The sequence below is a fragment of the Sorex araneus genome, chromosome 3, assembly GCF_027595985.1.
Source record: "Sorex araneus isolate mSorAra2 chromosome 3, mSorAra2.pri, whole genome shotgun sequence".
Lineage (NCBI taxonomy): Eukaryota > Metazoa > Chordata > Mammalia > Eulipotyphla > Soricidae > Sorex > Sorex araneus.
Genome location: NC_073304.1, coordinates 237,674,439 through 237,688,546, shown reverse-complemented (window position 1 = coordinate 237,688,546; position 14,108 = coordinate 237,674,439). Strand labels below are relative to the sequence as shown.

The following is a 14,108-nucleotide window of genomic DNA, read 5'->3' as shown; positions in this document are numbered from 1 at the left end:
AAAAATACCACACCAGGCTAATTCTCATGCCAAAGAATAATTTTGGCCCCAGCAAGAATGAGTATCTCAGGCAAAGCTCACATTCCAGGTCCCCTAAGTCAGCCACGGCTTTGACCTCTGTCACTTGTGTGAGAACACGCTCCCCGGGAAGCAGCAGAGACAGCCAAAGAAACGGATCTGCCAGCAGCGGCCAAGTGAGCCTGAGCCCACGGGCACTGAGGACGTGCCGAGACAGGACAGTGGGGAGGGCGCCTGCCTTGCACGTGGCCAACCCAGGTTCAATCCCTGAGCACAGAGCCATGAGTCAGTCCTGAGAGCACTGCTGGGCATGACCTAAAAACCGAATTCAAACAACACCCCTTATGTCCCCAGAAAGAGGCTGTGAGGGTCCCAGGGCCTGCCCCCCAGACCGTGGCACATTCCAGGGGTAGAGCTCTTCGCTTTTGGCAGTCACCTCTCACCCTCTGACCTTCTCCCCATTTCTTCAAGCACTTGGTACGATTCCAGTGCCAGAAACGTCAGTGCTTTAATTCAGGACTCACAGGTTCCCTCACCCCCGGGACCCGCCCATCCTAACACAAGAACAAGGGCACGAGCTGGCTGGACACTGGGCTTGCCGAGCTCTGAGGGTCTGTGGCAGTACCAGGGGGCTCTGGAGGGAGGGCAGGGAGCGGGACAGGGCAGGCAGCCAATAGCCAGCCAGCCCCATAGCGGGAAGGCCTCACCCAGACGAGAGCCTACCCCAGGCTGGGCACTGTGTCCACTGCTCCCAGCAGCCCTCTGGAGCTAGTTCAGACGCTGCCCACCCGAGTTGGCCTACCACCTCCATTTTCAGAAAATGAAACCACTGTCTGCCCCACCCCAAACAGAGCCCGGCCCGGCCCTGAGGCTGCCCCTGCCGTCTTCTTGGCTCTGGCTCCAGGCCCTGCTGTGCTCCAACACCCCCACCTGGCCGCCTCCTCACAGCCAGGACCCCGTCTCCTGCCTGCTTCCCTGAACCTCTCCCAGCGCGACTCCTGTCTCCTGAGCTCTCCTCCAGCCCGCCCTGGCCAGCAGGCCTGTGTGACCATCCCGGCTTCTTCACGCGGCCCCCACGATCTCGCCCAGTCTCGCCCTGCTTCGCATGGGGCGTGTGCACACAGTGGCACCAGGCCTGACTCTGGAGCGCAAGGATGCGGCTCTGAGAGCAGCGTCAGGGCAGACACGGATTGTCGGGCACCATCTATGGCGGGGCCGGAGAGGCTGGAAGCAACGAACCCTCCGGCGGCAGGGGTAAGATCCCTAGGACTTCGATGCTTCAACAGTGACTCAATCCCTCCAGGGTCACATTACTGCAGATACATTTCTTCCTGACTTGTCAGCTAGCGTGTGACGTGTGCGCCTGTCTCCTGCACCTACGTACAGGGGTGTGCCCCGCTGTGGGAACCGTCTCAGTGACAAGGCCAGATTCCCACACAGGTAGGGGGGAGATTCGAAATCTGTCCCATCTGCCAGACAGCTGAGTGGGTGACAGAGGAAGACGTTACCCCTGGTCTTGTACTTGTGACAGGTTCCGGTAATGCGGGCGGGGGCAGGCCCGGGCCTTGGTTTCAATCCCCAGCACTGCACATGGTACCCAGGAAATTGCCTCTGAACACCCTCCACCAAAAAAGTCCCAAAAACCAAAAACCCAGGTTGCCATCTAATTAGAATACCTGACTTTCTGACTACAGTATCAGTCCAAAAAGGTTTCAAAAGATGAACCCGTGTTTATCGCAGGCAAATGGGATCGAGCAAGCAAACGCACATGTAGTCCTGGCTGAGATGCCTTTACAGCACAATGACTGACAGAAAGACTTTGCATTTTAATCTGTTTGAGGAAAACAGTTCTGTGTGGTTTTAGGTAGCCTCAAAACACCAAGGCTACCTAAAACTCAGGCTGCAGCGCGGTGCATGTTCCCAGGGAAAAGGCAGGCAGTGGACCCCCTAACCCTGAGGCAGCTGTGCTCAGAGCGGTGATCTCGGCTGCGGTGTGACTCAGAGGCAGAGCACGGCAACACGAAGGGTTCTCCTTTTATTCAGTGGTGCACAGGGCTCGCTCCTGGCTCTGCGTGAGTCACTCCTGAAGGTGCTCGGATCAAACTAGGGCCACTGTGTGCAAGGCAAAAAGCCTCTGCGCTACCTCTCTGCTCTCAATAAAAAGGATTTAAGCCGTGTTATGAGGAAAAGCTGCAAGAAGCTGGGGCTGTTCCTGGAAAGTGGGCAGCACTATTCCTGGAAAAAGGGTAGCTGGGCCATAAATACAAGCAACTGTTAAAAACTCTACAACAGAGAAAGTGAAATTGGGCCTCGCCCGTACCCTCCCAAGGGCGAAGCCTGTGCAGAGGTGTCTCGGTGACAGGGGTGCTGCCTGAGGGGCAGCTACACGGGAGACCTGCACCCCCGCAGGCCGTCGGGGCTGCCTCGGGCGCAGGGCAGGCTCGAGGGGAGGTTGAGCGTCTCCCTGGCAGACCGCTACCGCCAAACAGAAACTCAAGACACCCGCTTCAGTCTAACCAGGTTTTCTCCCAGCTGAAACACTGACAGGATGTTGGCCAACAAGCCACAGCTGTCCCTACGTAACCTCCCCCCCCAAGCCCTTGGGTGACACTGAGACCCGTCCCACAGCCCATGGTGCGCATGTGCAGAGCGCAGGGCTGGCCCTGGGGAACCAAGCAGGTCCCTCTCCTACCTGGGCCGAGCAGTGGTGACCGAGCCAGCTGGGTGCCCGCGGGGTGTGCTGGCGGTGCCTCGCCCGCGTTCGTGCTGTTACTGGTGGTGGTGGTGTTGGCCGTGGTACTGCTCTGGAGGCCGGGGTTGTTCCTGTCCCACATGTTCACACTTTTATTGTTGTAGTGGCTCGGGTCACCCCAAGCTGAGGTACCATCATCAATTTCCATTTTGCGTCGGATGGACGGTGGCGAAGGCTCCTCCCAGCCCGTGGCCTCCCTGGTGTCCTTCGGTTTGACCCAGCCCGTTCCTGTCTGTTTCACAGACGCAGCCCCTCCCCAGTTGCTCACACTGCTGTCCGGGGCCTTGCTGGCCCAGCCCTGCTGGGGGGCGGCCTTCAGAGACTCCCCCCAGTTTGGACCTGGATTCACCTTGGCGTTGGTGCCGCTGCCCCAGCCGCCGGGCCCGGCCCCTGCAGTCTCCGTCCATCCGGCCCCGGAGCGGCCGCCGTCAGCCTCCCACCCGGAGCTGGCTTTCTTCTCCTCCCCCCCCAAGTGTCCGAGGACAGAGGCCGACTCTGCCCAGTCCCCCCCGGCTGCGCTCCAGGCCGGGTTCGACTTCGGTCCGTCCCCCCAGTTCTGAGATTTGGGTTTCGGAGGCTCCCCCCAGGCGGGCGGCTTGTCCTCCTGGCTCACGGCCCCCGGCCAGGCGTGGCCCCCCTTGGCAGCAGCAGCACTGACAGCAGTAGAGCCCAGCGAGTCCCCCCACGCCCCGGGGCCGCTCGGGGCCTTGTTGCTGCCATCTCCCCAGCCCGCGGGGGCTGGCCCGGCAGCCGGCGGGGAGCTGGCCCACCCAGATACTGAAGAGGTATTTGTACTGTCCCCCAGGGACCCACTGTTCTTCCCGCCTGCGCTGGAAGGCTGAGGGGCACACGCCCAGGCCTCAGTGCCGTTGTCGTTCTTCCTCTCGGCCCTCGGGGACTCCTCGAACTCCCAGGCAGTGTTCTGCTGCACTGGGATCTGGCCCCACCCCGTGTTGGACAGGACGCGCGGGTCAAGGTCACTCCTCGGCAGCTGGATGTGCCCTGGGTCTAGGACCCCTTTCTCCCGCCTGCGGCCTTCCGCGGCCTCCCGCCCGGCGCCCCCCTCGCCGTGCCCCCCGGAACCTTCGCTGCTGCCTTCGCTGGCCGTGGCGCCGGAAGACGCGGCTTTGGCCCAGGAGCTGGCATGCTCGCCGCCCAGCGGCACGACGGGGCTCTGGCCGCTCCCGCCAGGCCCGTCCCACCCTGTCGCTCCCTTCCCACTGATGTCACTAGTGGAATGCTGGTTCGGGGGCTTCCCCCACTCCCCATTCACACCGTTGGCGGTGCTCCGGCTGGGGTGGCCCCAGGCTCCTGAATGGACGTTTCCGACGCCACTGCCCCCACTGCCCCTGCCCCACGGGAGTACTCCGGGAGCAGCAGGAGGCCCCGAGTCCCAGGCGCCGCCCCCACTCCCTTCCTTCTGCACAGCACTGCTGGAGCCGTTTTGTTTAGCACTTAATGCTGAGTTCACAGTGTCTCCATTCCCCTGATTGAACCCAGAGCTGCTATTCCCGGTGGCAGGGTTCCCTGGGGACAGTCCCCACACAGAACTGCCCACTCCTTCACCACTGCCCCCGCCCACTTGAGCAACTGATGATCCGTTAGCACCAGGAAGGCCTTGCAGGTGGGGCGGGATGATGGCCCCCATGCCCACGGCCATGCCCCAGTCTGGCAGTCCGTTGGTCTGCATTGCACTGAGAGGGTTTGGTGACGAGTTCACGGGGTTAGTGTTGTTTGGTCCGTCAGTGTTAAGGTTCTGAGGTTGGACGCTGAAGGACACATTCTGAGAAGTGGACGGCGCCTGTGGCTCCGCACTCTCCTGTGGCAGCAGGTTCCCCCAGGCACCGGCCGTGCCCGCCGGGTTCCCGTTCTGGTTGCCCATGCTCTGACCTATGGCACTGACTGGACTGCAAATACTGGAAGGGTTGCCCGTTGCCACAGTTCCTTCATGTCCGAGCACGGGCCAGGCAGCTGGGTTGGCATTTGGGTTAAGGTTGAGACTGATGCCAGCGTTGGCGTTGGAAGCCCCCCAGCAGCTCTGGCTTCTCCCTTCCCCCATCACGTTGTCCATCTTGCCATCCCCCCCGCCCAGAGGGCAGTGGGCGAGGCCTGCGCTGGAGCCCGCGACTACACCCCAAACTCGGGCTGCGCTCCCGCTCCCGCCCGCTCCCCCCGCCCCAAGGGCACTCTGATTAGAAGGGCTTTGGACGAGTGCGCCGTTGGTGCCATTATTGCCATTTGTCTTCTTGGTGTGTCCAGTGAAGGTGCCCTGGGCACTCCCTGTCGCCATGCTCCTGCTCTCGGAGCCACAGCTGGAGACAGAGTCAGTGTCTGCGGCGCATTCCGAGGCGGCTTCCGGCTCGGGCCCCGGGGCGGAAGGCCACGCCTCCTTCTCCGTCCTGTCCCTTGTCACTTCACCCCAGCCACAGCTGGCTTCGCTTCGGTAAGTGGGCTGCTGGCCCCAGGGGGAATTTTCATAGTGATCTGCCAGTCCACTGTGACTGAGATCTGAAAAAGAGGAAAGGAATAATGAATCACGGGCCGGGAGTCCTGGAGGACGCTCTACCGCGACTCTTCAATTATGAACAACGCACTAAAAAGTGACAAGGAAAAGGGCATTCATCTTCTTGACGGGCCCGCTGAAAGGAGGTGTCGATGTTTCGGAAATGACATGTATTCTTACTACCGCACACAAGATGATTTCCCCTGAGAAGAGAAGCACATTTGCCTCTAGAAGCATCTACCGTAGAGAAAGATGCTGGGCTCAAACACTCTGCAACTATGCGACTGCACAACACTCAGGCTCCGAGAGAAAGGCTGTACGACACCACGTTCACGAGGCTTCCTGGGGGGGGCGGGGTATGGGCCACACCTGATGGTGCTCAAGGCTTACTCCTGACTCTGTGCTCAGAAGTAACTCCTGGCGGGGCTGCACGAGGAGCTGGGGCCCAAGGCCAGCACCCTAGCCGCTATACTCTCCAGTCCCCAAACAGGGCCTTGAATATGGTGTAGTTTGCACCGATATCCCAAGAGCGACAGCTCACACAGGTCACAGAGTGAGGAAGTTCCTGACCCTAGTTCACAATACAGATGCTGTGGGAGTGACAGGGGAGGGCTTGGCGCACGGCCCACAGGTAGAGTCCAGGTTGCGGAAACCAGCACCGCTTCCTGTTCGGCTAAAACACCCTCCGCTGCCCACAGGTATCTTCTGTGACCCAATTTATCAGCTGGTTTCTCGTTCTGTTCTGAGGCATCAGAGCTGCCATCTGGTATCTGCTATCTTCCCACAGTCCTCGCACCATTTCACTCAGGATTCTTTTTTTTTTTTTTTTTTGGCTTTTTGGGTCACACCCAGAGATGCTCAGAGCTGACTCCTAGTTCTGCACTCAGGAATCACCCCTGGCAGTGCTCGGGGGAGCCTATGGGATGCTGGGAATCGAACCCGGCTCGGTTGCATGCAGGCAAACGCCCTACCCACTATACTATCACTCTAGCCCCACTTAGGATTCTTTTTGGCAGGGGGAGCCACTCACAACACTCCTCGGGCTGATTCCTGGCGAAGCTCAGGGGACCAGAGGAGGTTCCAGGGATCAAACTCAGGTCAGCAGCAAGTAAGGCAAGCCCCTGCCTCGAGCCCTAAACTAGGATTCAGTTTTTAAGAAATATCACCATGAATCACACAACACAGTTATTCACGATTACATTTCAGGCGTACAATGGTCCAACACCAGTGTCTACTCCCCTTTAGTTTCCTTCCTGACCCAGGCTGCCTCTGTGGCAGGCCTTCTCCTCTGAGCACTGTCCCAGCGTTTCCTTCCCTGCCCTCCCCCAACCCGTGGCGTGCTTCCTACTGTCTCTACTGCCCCTGGGCATTGTTGTTTACGATCTTTATGTCCTGGACATGAGACCATTCTGTCTCCCGCTGACTAACTTGGCTCCACATGATTCTCTTCAGATCTGCCCATGCAGCAGCGCAGCTGATAGCATGATTTCATCTCTCCTTATGGCTGAGTAGTATTTCATTGTGTAATGTTCCATCAATCACATCACGCCATTTTCGACACTGGAGAAGAACTGTTCCTCGGAACATGTGACAACAGAGGTGTCAGTGTCCTCGTCAACATGAACTTGGCCATGAGCATTGATTCATTCAAATGCCTAACCACCCGAATCGGACGATTACGCTTGAATAGATGTGGCTCACTGCAGGCAGTTTCTATCTTCATCGTCCATGCACCAACATCCAACTACGATGAAGAAGAAATTGAGAAGTTCTACATGGAGCTGGAGAGGTTCTATAAAGAAGACCACACCTTCTACAAGATCATTGTTGGTGATTTTAATGCCAAGATAGGACTGAGAAGGTCGCCTGAAGAACTCCACATTGGGACTCATGGCCTAGAATGGAACGAACAGGGTGAGAGACTGTCTGAGTTCATCATGTCAACCAAGACCATCCATGGAAACTCAGTTCCAGAAGGCCGAATCTAAACGCTGGACATGGAAGTCTCCCGGTGGACAGTTCCACAATAAAACTGACCACATCATAGTCAATCGAAGGTTTTGCCTGACCGATGTTGCTGTTGTCCCAAAATTCCAAACAGGATCGGACCACCGTCTCCTTTGTGCAAAATTCTACTTCACAGATCGGGGAGAAAGGTCTGCAAAGTTTAAGTTTAAGAAGGCAACTCCCAGAATGACCACCAACTGGAGCTCTTTGGCACTATTGCAGCAATGTGGGAAGATGCTGTCATTGACAACATTGACGAGGAATACGATCGACTGGTTCAGCACCTCCATGACTGCTCGAAAAATGCTGAGAGTGGGAAAGCCACAAACAGACGCCTGTCTTTGGAAACTCTTGAGCTCATTCATCAACGTGGTTTGGTGAGAGCCTCAGGCAACCACAAGCTAACGTCCAAGCTCACAAAGCTGTGCAGAGAAGTGATAAAGGAAAACCTCAAAAAGAGAAGAGCAGCAAGGTTGGCCAATGTAGCAGAAGCCGGGAAGAATACTCACAAAGCTCGCCTGTAATTCGCCAACTACAAGACCAAGATGACTGCCCTCCGACGTCCTGATGGATCTATCACATCTTCCAGAAAGGCAATGTAGAGGATTATCCACTACTTCTACTTGGATCTCTTTTACAGCCATGTCCACCTGCACACATGCCAAATTCCTCGGGATGGATATGTCGTTCCCAACGTCCTCCCTTCTGAAATCCGACACCCCATTCCATTGGTAAAGACGCGTACAGCACCCAGTCTGGACAAGGTCAGACCTGAACACCTGAAGAATCTGCTGCCAGTACTCATCAATACACTGACTCGGCTCTTCACACGCTACCTGTCTGAATGCAAGGTTCTGTCCCAGTGGAAAACCAGCAGGACCGTTCTATTGTACAAGAAGGGAGACATCCATGACATTGGCAACTATAGCCCAATCTGCCTGCTGTCTGTGTCTACAAGTTGTTCGCTCTTGTCATCCTGAATAGAACAGGCAGAACACTAGATGAAGGACAACCATGCGAGCAAACCGGGTTCCGAAAAGGATTCAGCACGACTGACCATATCCACACGGTGACCAAACTCACCGAAGCTTCGCGAGAGTTCAAGATGTCGCTCTGTCTAAAGTTCATTGACTTAAAGGAGGCCTTCGATTCTGATGAGACTGAAGCAGTCATCGAAGCCCTAGCCAAACAGGGCGTTCAAACTCAGTACGTCAAGATCCTACGCAAGCCGTATTACGGATTCACCACCAGGGTCTCACCATTCTACAAGGAAGTGATCATTGATGTAAAGAGAGGGGTGCGGCAGGGTGAGACCATTTCACCGAAACTCTTCAGTGCCACCCTCGAGAACATCATGCGATGACTGGAATGGGAAAGAATGGGAGTGAAGATAGACGGTCGGCAACTATACCACCGCCGCTTTGCTGATGACATAGTTCTCATAACACCAAACATTAGCCAAGCGGCAAGAATCCTGGCTGAATTTGACTGAGAGTGTGGAAAGGTTGGATTGCAGCTGAACCTCAACAAGAAGATGCTCATGAAAAACGAACTAGTCCCTGACGCTCCATTTGCTCTCAATGGAACGAACATCTCCAAACACAGCAGCTATGTGTACCTGGGTCGAGAACTCAACATAAGGAATGACTTGGTGCCAGAACTGTGCAGGAGGAAGAGAGCAGCGTGGAACGCCTTCAGGAGTGTCAAAGAGGTGGTTAAGAGGACGAAGAACCTCCGACTCCGGGCACATCTTTTCGATTCCACTGTTCTTCCTGCATTAACTTATGCCTCAGAGACCTGGGCCCTACGCAAACAGGATGAGAACACTATTCGGGTATCCCAAAGAGGAATCAAAACAGCTATGTTAGGAGTATCACGTCTCACTCAAGTGAGAGAAGGAATCCGGAGTTCCAACCTCCATCAACGATCAAGAATCAGGGACGCTGTCTCGTTTGCCAAGACATCAAAAATCAGATGGGCCTGACATGAAATGCGATTCAGAGACAACCGCTGGACTAGAGCTGTTACCGATTAGATTCCATGGGACATCAAAAGACCGTGTGGCCGCTCACCAACGAGATGGTCAGACTTCTTCATCAAAACCCTGAATGAATGGTTTGGGCTCTTCTTGTTCCTGGACCGAGCAGATATCACTGGGCTGCACTGGCATGCGACAGTGACAAATGGAGACGTTACTGGCACCCGCTCGAACAAATCGAAGATCAACTAGATATCAAGTGATCCAGTGAACGTTCCACAGATTCTTTATCCAGTCACCCATTCTTGGGCACCTGGATTGTTTCCAGATTTTGGCTATTATGAATACCAAACCCCAATGAATTTTCTTTCTTTTTCTTAATTTGCATGTTTTATTATTTTTTATGAAGTTGTTCATGAGAATTTGTTACATTCAGTAATCCGACACTAATCCCACCACCACTGCATCTTCCCACCACCATTATTTCTAATTAGCCACCCCTCAAGCCTGCCTCTACAGCAGACCCTGAATAATTTATTTTATATTGCTTGTTATAAATAATTCACTAAAAATGTGTATTCCTAGAAGAAAGCGTGTGAAGACTGTTGTATCTCACCGTGGAGTCACTGAGCCCTGCAGAAGAGACTGCTAACACTGTCACAGGTAAGCCTGGAGCGTTTATATTTTGTTAATCGAGACTGGTTGTCTTCTGCTTTACATCCCATTCCATGTGTTGCTCCTGGTGTATCAGTGACAAGAAGTTTCAGGTGTCACGTACATTAGCGGCCGTGTTCTCCAGAAATTCCAAAATTTTGAATGGGGTGATACATCTGAAGTTAAATTTTTAACTGAATGGTGACTTTGGGTGCCCCAAACCACTCGGCCTGGCATGGGGTCTGGAAGCATTTCTGCAACTTGTTTATTCTCTTTTGAGATTTATCTATGAGCCTCTGGTCATGGCTGGTTAATAGGCTTCTTGGTGTCAGAGGCGGTTCACGAGGTTCATGGTACACTGCTGAGGCTCCCGAAGCACAGGCAGATGCACGGAGGTAGCCCATCCCAAGTCCATGAAAGCCTGGAGATTTCAGTCCTAAAACACGTGCACCTGAGGTTTTCAACAGATTCATTTCTAGATGAGACCTGCCCCAAGCAGTTGAGTCCGGGCACAAGCATCGTGGCGACTGTAGAGTGTGGACCAGTGACTTTTCTAGAAGACTTTATTTACTGTATTTATCATTTAAAAATAAAATAAAAATAGGGCTGGAGTGATAGTACAGCACGTAGGGCGCTTGCCTTGGATGCAGCAGACCTGGATTCGATCCCTGGCACCCCATATGGTCCTCTGAGCACTGTCAGGATTAAGCCCTGAGCAAAGAGCCTGGTGTAAGCTCTGAGCACAGCTGAGTGTGGCCTAAAAATAAAAAGTTAATAATGAATTTGGAATTATGGATTTTAAAGTAGGTAACTCCTGGTGAAACTATAAAGGAGAAATGAAGACAGACAACAAAAAAATTAGCATCTAAGTTTCTATCAGTAAAGTTTGTTTTTGTTGTTTTTGGGCCACACCTGGTGGTGTTCAGGGGACCATGTGGGGTGCTGGGGATCAAACCCGGGTCAGTCACATGTAAGACCAGCGCCTTACCTATTGTACTAGCACACTAGCTCCTCAAACAAATTTTGTGTTGCCAAAAATGAGGGGTGGCTCTGCAATCTCGGGCTCTGCCCTGGGGTACAACAGGGTATCGGTTCTCAGACAACGATTCCTCCTGGGGGGACCCTCCCTGCTCTGCTGTGGCCGTGACCCAGGCCAGTCGTGGAGGAATATCAGTCAGGAAACTGTAAGGGCTTCCTTTGCTGTTGCAGTTGGGCCACAACCAGTGGTATGCTGGGCTCACTCCTGGCTCAGTGCTCAGGGATCATTCCTGGTGGTCTGGGAGTGATCAAATGGGGTGCTGGGTCAGTGCCTTCCCCGCCATCAAATCCTCCAGGCCTGAGAATTCCTTTCTAACCGGTACAGAAAGCTAAGTGTGACTGCAGCCCCCCGAGGACACACTCCAAGAGGGGGCCATGCGTGGGAAGAGACGGGGACAGGGAGTCCACGGGGGTCCAGATCTGGCGGGGGTGGGGTATGGCAGAACCGCCTGGGAGTGCTGGAATGAAGGCAGGTGCCAGCAGAGGGAAAAACGGTTCAGATCCTGGCATCCCAGGACATTCCAGAGTATCAGCCCCCAGCCCCGCTGGGCAGGTCCCTTGTTCTGTCCACAGGGAACAGGTTTCCGACATGTGCTTCATGGCTCACACTGCCCCTTCCTTGGCCATCCAAGTAGGCCGGCCCACAAGGGCTGGAGAAACCCTGCTCGCCTTCTAACCCACTGGACAGAGGCCTTTGCCAAAAATAAAAAACTATAAGCAATGATGCCAGGGATAGGAGCTCACAGCTTGGGGAGAACGGAATGTTCTGGAACTAGGAACTAACAGGGAAAGAAGCAAAAATAGGGAAAGACATGTCAGAGGAGATGGTGGTGGGAGTGGGGAGAGGCACTACCATGGGATGAAGAGCCCCGTGGCCAGCTCTTGGGGCATGGGGGAGGTCAGTCCATCGGGACAGAACTTCTGTCCTTGAGCCTGAAAATAACAACAGCCTAAGAGCAGGACACTTTGGAGCGGCCAGAAAGGAAACTCAGATGAATTGTTTTCCTTCTAGCCATGTGTTATTATTGCCTAAGTCACTAAAGATAGTTCTCTATTTAAATGTTTTAGTAATGCAAACAGTCTGTAAGGGGAAAGAAAACCAGGCAATTATAAAACTTTTCATTAAGATTTAAGAACTTTGGTGGCTGGAGCAATAGCACAGCAGGTAGGGCGTTTGCCTTGCACGCGGCCAACCCAGGTTCAATTCCCAGCATCCCATAGGGTCCCCTGAGCACTGCCAGGAGTAATTCCTGAGTGCAGAGCCAGGAATAACCCTTGTGCATTGCCAGGTGTGACCCCCCCAAAAAAAGCAAAAATAAAAGATTTAAGAACTTTAAAATTAATATAAGTAGTTTCCCCAAAAATGTCCTTTGGAGGGGGGGCAGCAGACAGATAGTACAGATGCTGCGGAGCACTTGCTTTGTGTGTGGCTGACCCTGGTTTGATTCCTGGCACACACACAGTGCCCTGAGCACGGGGTCAGGAGTAAGCCCTGAGCATTGCCATGCCCCCCCAAAGTGCTTTTTTTGTGTGTGTGGGGGGGGTATGTTCCTATGGTCAAAACAAACATTAAATACATTAAACATCAGACAGCGAAGGATGGCGAGTCAAGGTCACTCATGCTGATCTGGGCTGATTTAATGGCCCCTTGTGCGGGCTGCCGCAGGCCCCATACCCAGACAGCACGGTCCCCTGAACTCCATGCCCAAAGGAGGCCCTGGCACCACTGGCTGTGGCGCCAAGATAAACGATCACTTATGTCGTAGCGAAGCTTCTGATTTCAATGGGGACATGTTCTCACTGGGAACCTCTTTCTGTATGGGGGTCACTCATCTCGGTGCTTGGAAGGACCAAGAATGGAACTGGGGATCAGGTGCACGGCACGTGCCCCAGCACACGGAGCTCTCCCCTCCCCCAGGAACCCTCTCTACAATCTTCTCTTGCCGAACCCGGGGCTCCGTCCACACTGTCCCTGAGCCATGTTCTTACCCCGTAGTTCCCCTACCTACACACACGGACCCCCCAGCCACCAGCCCCTTCTCAAAGCGTGTTCCATGCCGTGGCCGTGGAAGGCCTAACACGCGGGCTTCAGGCCTTGTTCCCGTTTTCCCCTATATTGTTTCCTTCACTTATAGTCACGTCTTAAATGTCTTCCTTCTCAAGTTTTAAAATGGAATCAGCAGTGCCCATGAATTTTAGTATTAAAAATACCTTTGCAGTCGCTTGCTCATCAAGCCCGTGTTCTCCCCTGGACACGCATCTTGCTTGCCTGTCTCTGACTCTGCTTATCTCCACTCTGGAGACGCCTGTGCTCTCTCAGGAACATGTACCTCTCTCCCCCACCCCAGCCCCCCTTTACATCTTTCTAAATAAAAACAAACAAAAAACTATCTTGCTACAACACACAGACACAGACACACACACACACACACACCACCCAAAAACACAACCCACATTTGAGGGCTGGAGCTACAGTACAGAGGTTAAGGCTCTCCATTATAGTTTGGCTGGATGCAGTCAACCTGGGTTCGATCTCCGCATCCCTCTTGTCCCCCGAGTCCGGCAGAAATGATCCCTGAGTGCAGAGGCAGGAGTAAGCCCTGAGCACTGGTGGGTGTGCCCCCCCAAACAAAAACAAAACCCTGAAACTAAAACTAAAACACATCTGAGTGACATATACCTCAGAAACCCAGGTCTCCTGACTGTGCTATCAATTCATGAATCATGACTCTAAAAGATAAAACTATGTGGGGAAAAAATGGGTTAAGTAACTGAATTACAGGAGGACAACAGCTGCCCCTTGGTTACCAAGCACATTCTGAAGCAAATGAATGGAACTGTCGAATGCTCAATACAGGTATTTTGGACCTTCCTGTACAGCTCAGGATGTGACAGAAAGGCAGAAGTCATGCCTCTGGCACGGAGTAAGCCAAAGAGTCTGAGCCCCCATATCAGCAAACTACCACATACTTTACACCACCCAGAAGCTCCAAGCATTTCCATGTACAATCAACTTAACTGATGCTTACAAATCATGCCCATTCTAACAGATGAGAATACAGAGCTCAGAGATGGCAGACTTGGGAATTGTGTTTGAACTAATATAAGGACAAAGACATTTTTCAGAATGGACTTCTAGTGCTCTTTTCACTGGATCA

General features: G+C 53.8%; 1 protein-coding gene across 3 annotated transcripts in view; it reads right to left on the bottom strand.

The window, feature by feature from the left end:
- TNRC6C (trinucleotide repeat containing adaptor 6C) overlaps positions 1 to 14,108 on the bottom strand; it is a 104,931-nt gene that overhangs the window by 27,740 nt on the left and 63,083 nt on the right. For all 3 annotated transcript variants that reach the window (XM_055131006.1, XM_055131004.1, XM_055131005.1), the window contains exon 5: positions 2,711 to 5,278. In XM_055131006.1, coding sequence (XP_054986981.1) covers positions 2,711 to 5,278 — 2,568 coding nt within the window. The remainder of the gene's footprint in view (positions 1 to 2,710; positions 5,279 to 14,108) is intronic.